General features: G+C 37.1%; 1 protein-coding gene across 1 annotated transcript; it reads left to right on the forward strand.

Moving 5' to 3' along the window:
* The first annotated feature begins 853 nt into the window (after nt 1-853).
* foxa2 (forkhead box A2) lies at nt 854-3,902 on the forward strand. Its single transcript, XM_063006901.1, has 2 exons — nt 854-1,154; nt 2,384-3,902. Exons 1-2 carry the CDS (start codon nt 1,086-1,088, stop codon nt 3,575-3,577), a joined length of 1,263 nt encoding a protein of 420 aa, XP_062862971.1. The 5' UTR covers nt 854-1,085; the 3' UTR covers nt 3,578-3,902.
* Nucleotides 3,903-11,694: the final 7,792 nt, after the last annotated feature.

Raw genomic sequence — 11,694 nt, forward strand, 5'->3', positions numbered from 1 at the left:
ATACTAAATTGATACATAAGACTTAGATGTGTGTGGAATTTAGTTATTAATACCAGCAACATATTTAATAATTTACTAATTCATATTTTTTCCAGGTGTTCAGATGCTCAGGGGTATAAAAAATATTTTAGAATCCATGCAGATTTAATAGTAAGCAGACCTGTTTTAAGGAAAAAATGTGTAATTGTGTTTGGTAACGACTAAACTTGAAGACATGGTTGACAAATGAAATGTATTTTAGATTCAAGGGGCCTGAATTCAATACCATTATTTTCAATGTGTGTAAAAGACAAAGTCTGTTTTGTCTTATTTTATTATTATTATAAACTTTTATAACGTGCCATTTCCAAATTAATTATTTATATAAAATGACAGGACACGTAATAGGGACTTAACTATATCTAACGAACGTTACAGAAACTTCGACCCCAAGCATTCGGTAAAAATGTCGTTTTGTATTAAAAAATAAGGATGTGCAATTTGACTAATTTCATGCATCCAAATATTAAGCAAACATTAATAAAGTGCTCTTTAAATGGGTTGCATGTACCGTCAAACAAAGTCTGCGCATAATAAAGTGCCCCCTCACCGCCTCCTCGCCCCCCCTTTTTTCTCCTGCTGGAATACAATAAGATTAGCTTATAATGAATCTTTTCAAATGGACGCTTGCTCTTTTGGAGCGGCGCAGGTGTACAATAGGGGGGCAAGGCGGTGAAGTCTCGCGCCTAGGTGTGAGCAGATTATTCAAATAGGGCCGAGTGAAGAAGGGATTGGAGGCTCGCCCGGCGCACACGGATATATCACAGCGCTAACACGCAGCAGCAGGCGTCATTTCAACTCCGCTACTACTCAGTAGCAGCAGCAGCAGCCTCTCAGCGCCAGTCAGCGTGTCCGGAGCTGACTCACACACACCCACGCACCCACAAAACACTCTTACACGTATACATACACAAAGTGAAGCACACATGAGCCAGCGTTTAACAGAACACAGCGACTAGCACACCAGGATCCTTGTGCTTCCAAGCAGGCACCGGTAAGGACGCTGTTGTGGAGGAGCGCGCTGAAAGTGGACGCAAACTTCCAGGATGCTCGGTGCTGTCAAAATGGAAGGACACGAACACGCAGACTGGAGCAGCTACTATGGAGAGCCTGAGGTGGGTAGCCTAAATATATATGTATATATTTTTTTCCTGGTGGAACGCCGATTTTGTTTTATACAACTCAATATTAGCCCTGAGATAATATTAACTTTGAGATCAAATATTGACTTGAGGCGCCTCCAAATCCTCCCCCATTTCAACGCTCTGCACTATCCTAACAAAACTTGGGTTTGACATGTAATGCAAACTTGCTTCCATTTGTGCACTCTTATGTATATATGACTGTACATCGGAACAACACTGCCACACTTTTTTTTGCGCAAAACGAGGAATATTTGCGCGATTATGGAAAAAAATTCATTTTTAACACAACTGTTGTCTAAGCAGTGGTGTACCGCACAAGCTCAATTTGTCTTTTTGTGCTGATAAAACATTACACTTTTTTTTTTTATTAAAATCATTAAAAATAAAACAAACTGTAAAAATAAAAAACATTGTGGAGCGTTTCAAAATGCATAATGTGTCTTCTATTGCTTTTGATTACTTATAACAAGAAACAATACTTTGCTTTTGTATCTTTTATTTGTTATAAGATACAGCTTTTGTAGCTTTTCTATTTGTTATAAAATACAGCTTTTGTAGCTTTTCTATTTGTTATAAAATACAGCTTTTGTAGCTCTTCTATTTGTTATAAAATACAGCTTTTGTAGCTCTTCTATTTGTTATAAGATACAGCTTTTGTAGCTCTTCTATTTGTTATAAAATACAGCTTTTGTAGCTTTTCTATTTGTTATAAAATACAGCTTTTGTAGCTCTTCTACTTGTTATAAGATACAGCTTTTGTAGCTTTTCTATTTGTTATAAGATACAGCTTCCTAAAAGACATTCAAAAAGTGTTTTGGTAGCTTTGCAAAACTCACTTTTAATAACTTTTTGATTATCAGATTCACTTATGGTACTTCACTGGTTCATTATAAGACTTATTTGATACCTTACTGATTTATTATAAGACATTAGCGTATACAAAATTATAATATGACTCGATTTTAACAGCTTACAGATTTAGAAGACTTTCTGTTGATATCTAAATGATTTATTATAAGACCAGTTTATAAATATTATTACTTTTATTATAACTATTACTGCTACTTTTATCATTATTTTTTATCATTTATCATAAGACTTATTTTAAAAGCCTAGACATTTTAAGAACACTGATTTATAAATGTTAATTGCTTGATTTTTTGTTACAATAGTGTAACTGTTTTCATCTCTTTTTACAGTGTTACACCTCAGTTGGCAACATGAACACCGGACTGGGCATGAACTCCATGAACACCTACATGAGCATGTCTGGAATGAGCACAGCGGCGAACATGACTGCAAACTCTATGAACATGTCGTATGTGAACACGGGCATGAGTCCATCCATGACCGGCATGTCTCCGGGCGCGGGGGCCATGGCTGGCATGGGCGCGGGCATGGGCGCGGGCATGACGGGCATGGGCGCGGCCCTCAGCCCGAGCATGAGTCCGATGACGGCTCAAGCGCCTTCCATGAACGCCCTGACCTCCTACACAAACATGAACGCTATGAGCCCCATGTACAGCCAGTCCAACATCAACCGATCGCGCGATCCCAAGACGTACCGTCGGAGCTACACGCATGCCAAGCCTCCGTATTCATATATCTCTTTGATCACCATGGCGATTCAGCAGTCCCCAAGCAAGATGCTCACTCTGAGCGAAATCTACCAGTGGATCATGGACTTGTTCCCCTTTTACCGGCAAAACCAGCAGCGCTGGCAGAACTCCATCCGCCACTCGCTGTCCTTCAACGACTGCTTTATTAAAGTGCCTCGCTCTCCAGATAAGCCTGGCAAAGGCTCGTTTTGGGCCCTGCACCCTGATTCGGGTAACATGTTCGAGAACGGTTGCTACCTGCGGCGCCAGAAGCGCTTCAAATGCGACAAGCTTATGTGCAAGGAGTCAGGTCGGAAATCATCCGAAGCCGCATCACACAGCAGCTCAGAGAGCTGCAATGGCAACGAGTCACCTCACTCCAACTCATCCGTCAGCGAGCACAAAAGATCGCTTTCTGACTTAAAATCTAACCCGGGAATGAGCCCCGATCACAACGCGCCCTCACCGGTCTCACATCACCAACAGCAGCAGCACCTTATGGCGCAGCATCACGCGGTTTTGGCGCACGATGCGCACCTGAAGCCCGATCACCACTACTCCTTTAACCATCCGTTCTCCATCAATAACCTTATGTCATCCGAGCAGCAACATCACCACAAAATGGACTTAAAAACATATGAACAGGTGATGCATTACGGTTACGGTTCGCCGATGACCGGGGCGCTTTCTGTAGGCTCCATGGCGGCTAAAGCGGGCTTTGACTCTTCGACTTTAGCAGCCGACACATCCTATTACCAGGGTGTCTACTCCAGACCCATCATGAACTCTTCTTAGTCTGGCGGACTTTTTATCTGCTTGTATATATTTGTAAAAAATAAGCTTTGTGCATATGTATTCTGGATTTTTTTTTGACGTTTCGCGTTAATTTAGTGTCACGTTTACTAGTAAATATTTTGTAAAACTGTTGTGAAGAAACCAATGTGACGAACTCTAAAAGCGGCGACTTGGAAAATGGACCGAAATAACACTGAGAACCCTGGAAATCCGAATCGAATAAGAAGAATTGTTCTTCATTTGTGAAAACCTTATTTATGGCTTGTAAATGTGTATTCTTGTAGTCAACGATGCGAAAAATCTATATTAAAGTGTTATTTGAATTTTCAACCAGCACTGTAAATCTGAGTCTTATTTATTCTCAAAACCCTCACTTGCATTCACAGTTTTCTTTAGAGCTTTATACAAAATTACACCTGATTTATCCACGGACATAAATTTTACACGAGTTCAATTGACCTAAATCACTAATTTGTGTTTTAGGCTACTTGCTTCTGACAATCCTTGTGCTGATGTAACATGCACATTATATCTTTATAGTTTTTTAGTGGTATGATCATCTTCAGCAAACACAAAAAGCTAACTGGACTTTTAGTTAATCTTACACATTGATCGATAAACACAACAACCTAAATATGAAAAAGTCAATATATAATCAAAAACTAAAATTAAAAAGCTTATTTAAAACCATTTTAATGAGTGCTCCTTAATGTGCAGATAGTGATGGGCTGAATGTGATTCACACCACTCTCCAGGGATTTCTTTTTTCACAAGCAATTATCCAGTTTCCCAATAAACAAACATACGCAGTTTAAAGAGATTTCAGTGAGACGGGGCATGAAATTAGATAAGGGTTTAAAATAGGTGTTTTACCAGTCAAGTCACTCATCTGGGTATACGTGGGTACGAAGAAATGAATATAATATCAATTGTATTGTATACAAAAACACACCATACCAATGCATTTTTATTGCAGGTTTACTTCTTCAAAGAAAGAAAACAATATATATAGAAGAAATAACGCGGTATTGTTTAATTATATAAAATATTATTGTACATATCTATTTTTAGTATTAGTTGTATCTGTATTAAATAAAGCGTGTAGTGTATTGATATAATATAATATATAATATTGATATAACATATATACATATATATAAGCCTACTGTAGTTAATAAAAGCAGCACCAAAACAACAACACAATAATAATAATAATAATTTTAATACTGAAAGCTGTAACAGGTGTTCATACAGTAGCATAAGCCTACTGTAGTTAATAAAAGCAGCAACAAAACAACACAATAATAATAATAGTTTTAATACTGAAAGCTGTAACAGGTGTTTATACAGCTGTATCTGAAAAACATTAGCAGGCGGAGAACTAAAACAGCAACTCAGCAAAGTTTGACATTGTAACATAAAACCACGTAACATCTTTAATGATGAAGGCAAAAAGTTTTTAAAGATGTGTTGCTTTTCAGAGCAGTTTAACAAAGATAAGTACAGTCCCTGGTCTATTGCTACTTAATGACATATTGCGGCTGATCACTGTAGTGGACAGTTATTGTAGACAGTTATTCTAAAGCTCCTCTTCCTATTTACTTCTGACAAATCGCTTAATATTGTTCGACAAGTCATTAAACAACTTAAAAATTAAATTGATCCACTTGGTGCTTACCAAGAAAAATGTCCTGTTCTAGGCACTTACACATTCTAAACCAGCTGAAATCTGAACGGCAGGGCGGTTTTTGTTTAAATCCTCCAACACTTGTGAATAAACAAGAGCGGGTACACAATGAAACACGGTATTAATACACATATACCATGTGTACATGAATAAGCAAACTGAAATACTGTAAACTTTGAATAGGGGCACGTCACTTCTGGGTAAATTTGCACAGATAATAAATTTCGGGTCCTCGTTTTAGACATAGGCCTAATGTGAGGTTGAATTTTTATAGCGCGTTGATCGATATCGCTGTAAAAATAATCTTTTTTTCCTCCTTTCTTTAAACTAGCTGGGCAGCGAAATCTTTGCTTTGTGCTAAAGTCAACAGTGGCAGAGTTTGAGCTCAAATAAATGGCGCAGTGGCTGGAGCAGCGTGCAGAAGGCAGCGGAAGAGCAGCGGAAGAGCAGCGGACTCCAACTACTTTCCTCTGCTGCACTAACAGGTAGGAGCGCTTCATGTCCTCACATCCTGGTTCAGTCCAGCTACACGCAGCGATATGCTGGAGCTTCTCTGGATCTCATTAAGCTCGATGTTTTGAGTCCTCGACACAGTGCCGTTGTGGTTCGCGGATTGAAGGCAGACCTCCTGGAGTCTTTTTATTCTTGAAGGCGATTGACAGAGTTCAGCTGATGTATGATGGGCGAGAAATGCGCTCACCTCAGTGCGACAGGACTAATCATTACAAACTTCTGGTCTACAGGTGTTTCAAAATGTTTGAGTGCTTGATGTTTTTTTTGTTTAAATATAGCTACAATATTACAATATCTACAATCAGCAGCGCAAACAAATGACTCGGATTTTTGTTTTATTATTTAGTGTTTATGTTGACAACACATGAATGTATACAATAATCTAAAAAGCAATGACAAACTAAATTAAAATATCAAAAGAATATGAAGACTGAGATGAGAGTAACGCTTTTAAAGCTTGATTTATCACTTTTTAGACTTGGTCTTAGACACCTGCTTTACTTTAAGAGCTTCAGGAGGAAATGGGTACCGACATCAACGTAAGGAAATAATAGCCCAGACTATAGATTGTATAGATATAGACTAGAGATAGATTTTACTTGCATTATTATTATTATCATCATCATCATCATCATCATCATTATTGTTGTTGTTTAATATTACTATTATTATTATTATTATTATTATAATCATCATCATTATCATCATCATCATCATTATTGTTGATTAATATTACAATTATTATTATTAGTAGTAGTAGTAGTAATTTTGAAATATTATTTAAGTATTGAAAAATATATTCAGCAGCTACCTTAGGAATTGTGTATTATTATTAATAATAAAAGCAACAATATTATACATAATAACATTAATAATAATAATAATGAAAAAAAAACAAAAAAAAAAACATGCACCGTGTGGGGTTGAGTGTCCGTTTAGAAAGAAAAGAAAATAGGCTTGCCTATTAATTATAATTGTTGGGAATATCATCTCTACCTATAACCGTTTGACTAAATTGCCCGAATCAGTTAATTCAAATGACTTTTTTTAAGTAATAAAAAAAGTATTGTTATTTTAAGCATGAAAACCTTTGTAATAACATTTAGACAGCATTCATTTATATCTCTGATGTCTTTGGCATCCTTAGAAAGATGTTCTTTTAACCATAAAATCCGTATTATATTTATATGATATACCAATAATATAATACACCAACATGCAATAAAACATTCAGTATTATTATTATTATTATTATTGCCGTCAATAACAACAATAATACTTTTTTTTCCCAATAACAACAATTTATCTGGTGCATTATGTAACTGGTACAGAAGGCCAATTGCGCGCTAAAGCTCGGAACACCCAAGTCGTGCGTCTCCAGGGAAACTTGCCGGCGCTAATGCTGCTTTCAGGCCTCAGTGCGACAGGAGCGACGCAGCAGCCTGACTTAACTTCTCCCTTACACCAAATACTCTTAATCCCAAAAGCACAGCAAAGCAAAGCTGCTGTCCCACAGTATATTAAAGAAACACCAAGTCAGCCTGAGTTCGAAAAGGCAGTTTCACTACAGGATCAAGAAGAATCTTCCACGGCGCTCATTCCCACACACGCACGCGCACACACACGGACAAGTCCAATCAAATTGTGCAGACAGACATGCACGAAAATCTCTTTAAATAAATACAGCATAAAGGCTTTTTATTTTTTATTTTTAATGTTATATACATAACAAATTATTGCTTTCCTTTGACAGTTACATAATCGAATCCGAAATCCTAGTTTAAGATGCATAAAAAGTTTGTCATTATGTCAGTTTATATAATTTTTTTAATGAATTGTTGCAGATGTTACAGTAGGTCACAAGAGTAAATTATTTAATTTAATTAAATTATATTGGAAATTGAGCCCAAACAGTGCTAAAATAACATCCAAAGCAGTGATGATTTTATAAAATTAAGAACCTAAAGATTTTTCTTCATATAAAAAATCTTTGACTGTGGCACCAAAAATTAACCAGCCAACAATAGATTCTTCAGGCAACCATAAATCTTTTTTTTTCTGTGGCATAACTCCAAAGCTTTTCTTTATCATTCTTATAACAGAAAATGAGGTAAAATATCTCAAAAACACATGGATCAAATGATAAGAAAATTATCTGAAAAACACAAATCAGCCTGGCTTGCTTTTATTTCTTCTGTGATGTTATAGAGATTCCCAAATAAGCCCACAATACACATGAACAAAAATCCTGCTTGCAAAGAAAAACAAGGCAGACTACCCTGGTAATGGCTAATATATAATGATAATGCTTTCTTCAGCAGTAGTTTACATAGAGCCAGAATTCTCCACTATGCAGCTTTAAGAGTGACCATGCATTTTCTGTGAGTTGTGGGCCCAAATACATTATTTTTTAAATACATTATTTTAATGTTTCAAACTATTTATTTTCATTGATAGACATGTTCCAAATTTTAAGAAAAATATGACATGTATTGTGTCATTGTCACTGTGAATTAATGTTTAGGAGCAAGATTCAGAGCTAAAACAAAGCAAAGCCGCAAAGACATCTTAAATACAGCGAACGCTTGGTAGCTTAAAAGGCAGTAGGAGAGCACAACTGGTCATATTCTCATCAGTAATAGGTGGAATCAAGCATTTATCTTTCTTCCCTGAACATAATAAAATGTTAGAAAGTGCACTGTTCCATCTTTTGCTAGACTATGCTATAGAAATATGGGACCGGAATTAACCACACCAAATGTGAACAAAAAAAAAAATCCAAATTTTTAAACTTTATTTTCATGTTTTCACTACCACTTTATCCAGGTCAGGGTCACGTTGGGTCAGGTCTTTCTACTGAACGCAATGCCGGACAGGACGCCAATCAATCCCCTCACCCACCCCTAGACATAGCCAATCAGTTTTGTATGTAGAGCAGCCAATAACTTTGCTGGGGATTCGAACCCTAGATCCCAGCAGCAGTGGGCTATTGTAATTTACCGCTGCACCATCTAAGCACCCTTTATAAACATTTGTATATCTCAAACAGTCCTATCAAATGTTACTAGTAAATTTGTTTAAGACCATTTCTGGATGTGCATAACTCTAACCATTAAACTAAGTACAGAAGAATAACAAATCAATGAACATGATTATTGAACATTTCAGCTAAAAAAGGCTACAGAAAGCCAGACACAGTTCAGCGGAAATAAGCCATGTAACTAAGGTCAAACGTATGTTAACTCTGCTCTAACATGATGGTGTGAAATTCCTGCCTGACAACTTCTCAATGACAGCAGTTACCAAACCAGGGCAGGTCAGATCCTATTAAATACTTCCCTCAAGGACCTTCAGAAATGTTCAATTCTTCATAAGCAAACCCACATAATAAGGAAAGCACAAGAATCTCCATAGATTTATTTCAGAATCTTCAGCATCATATTTGTCGCCATACATATATGATCTTCTATACATTAAATATGTAGATAAAAGACAGGGTTCTATATAAGGGTTAAACGTTAAAAATGGCCACATCGTTTGTTTGACCACTTGCCATAGTGCAGACTGACAGCAAGGATGCCAGTAATTCTCAATCTCATCCAACATTTCCTCTAGTTAAAGTCTCTGGCTCTAAACTAAGTCACTGGGAAGGACACTCAACTCATTAAATCTTAATGAAAGCAATAAACACGGGTGCCAGCAATTCATTCAGACATCCAAACCAATTTCCATTTCCAGCTAAAGGCAAACAAGCCCAGATGCCCCAGAGTGATTCTCAGAATAACAAAAGCAAATCAAATTTTGTCCTGCATGTGTTCCCAATGCAGAAATGGCGATAGGTTATCCTGAGACAGTGCTTGTCCAATTTATTGTACGTGAGACGGGTGTGTCACAGGGGTGATTCCACCAGTTTCTAGGACACCAAAAGGCTTGTAGTTGAGAGGATTGCAGGAATATGTATGCAACATTCATGAGAGCCCTTTCTCTTCAAGTCTGTGTGGATGTGGCCCTGGACATATAAACAAAATTCTATATATCAGAGATTACGTATCCTCAGTATGATTTTTATTACAGAATCCTTATTGTATGCTTTAATGAAAGCTTTCTGTAACTTTCTATCCATACAGTTTTCTACATCCAAATGAGAATAAAGAGCCTTACTGAAACTTAAAAGAGAATGCTGATGTTTAGCTATTTTATAGGCCATGAAGTGGTCTATAATGCCAGCAATTGGAAACCATATACACTGATCAGCCATATCATTAAAACCACCTCCTTGTTTCTACACACATTGTCCATTTTATTGGCTTCACTTACCATATAGAAGCACTTTGTAGTTCTACAATTACTGTCTGTAGTCCATCTGTTTCTCTGCATGCTTTGTTAGCCCCCTTTCATGCTGTTCTTCAATGGTCAGGACTCCAAAGACCACTACAGAGTAGGTATTATTTGGGTGGTGGGTCATTCTCAGCACTGCAGTGACACTGACATGGTGGTGGTGTGTTAGTGTGTGTGTTGTGCTGATATGGGTGGATAAGACACAGCAATGCTGATGGAGTTTTTAAAAACCTCACTGTCAAGATGACCAACTCAAACAGAAGCAATAGATGAGCAATCATCTCTAACTTTACATCTACAAGGTGGACCAACTAGGTAGAAGTGTCTACTAGAGTGGACATGGTATTTAAAAACTCCAGCAGCGCTGCTGTGTCTGACCCACTCATACCAGCACAACACACACAAAAACACAACCACTATGTCAGTGTCACTGCAGTACTGAGAATCATCCACTACCTAAATAATACCTGGTCTGTGGTGGTCCTGTGGGGGTCCTAACCATTTGGTAAAAGCAGGTGAAAGCAGGCTAAAAAAAAGTATGTAGAGAAATAGATGGACTACAGTCAGTAATTGTAGAACTACAAAGTGCTTCTATATGGTAAGTGGAGCTGATAAAATGGACAGTGAGTGTAGAAACCAGGAGGTGGTTTTAATGTTATGGCTGATCAGTGTACAAGCCTATTTCCAAAAATCCAGGGCAGTAAGTAAATTGCACCAAAAACAGCACATTGATCTATCATAGCTGTTTCATTGAAATTAAAGTGATTAATGTTTTATTGTATCAATACTTCATTCTTGAACTGATGGGCTCTTTCCTTTACACAGTTTTTAGCAACATCTCAATGTACTGTAGAATAGTGAGATATTTAGGAACTGCAACAGCCAATCACACTTTATTAAAAATATTAAAAGATTTAAAGTATTCAGTTAAATCTCTATATGTTAATGGCAAGGCTAATAATCAATACTGAAAGCCTGTGACCTTTAATTGCTCTGAGAGCACTGCCAGTTTTTTGTATCAAATATAACCACAACTGCACAGAATTACTTCAAAATCCTTTGTTGGTAAACATATATTAACAAACACCACTGTCTTCTCTGTGATGAAGCTCATCTGTTATGGATGGATGCTACATGAAAATGTGCGCTGTGATATGATTCCGAGTCCACCTTTTTAAAAATAATGGACAATGTGATTTTCAGGGCAAAGAGAAAGAGGATCAACTATATTATTACTAAAACAATGTTCAAAATGAAGTATCTGTCATGGTATCTTGGTGTGGCAGTGTCAATGGCATGGGTAACCTGCATTTATGTAAGTCACCGTTAATTCTGATAAAAACATACACAAAACTTAAAATAAAAAATAAATCTGCCACAAAAAATCTGTACGGAGGGTCCAAACTGGTCTGGTCATTTGAAAACACACATCCAGAGGCCTTCGCAATCTCTCAGGGCTGCAAAGAAAACTCTCTGTTAATTTAAAAGACTTACAGGGTGACCCGATGAAAACTGGGACAAATGTGTCAATTGCAACCATAACATGACCACTTAACAGTCAAGGACTTTGGGCCAGATT

Source organism: Trichomycterus rosablanca, chromosome 13 (genome assembly GCF_030014385.1).
Source record: "Trichomycterus rosablanca isolate fTriRos1 chromosome 13, fTriRos1.hap1, whole genome shotgun sequence".
In the NCBI taxonomy this organism is placed as follows: domain Eukaryota; kingdom Metazoa; phylum Chordata; class Actinopteri; order Siluriformes; family Trichomycteridae; genus Trichomycterus; species Trichomycterus rosablanca.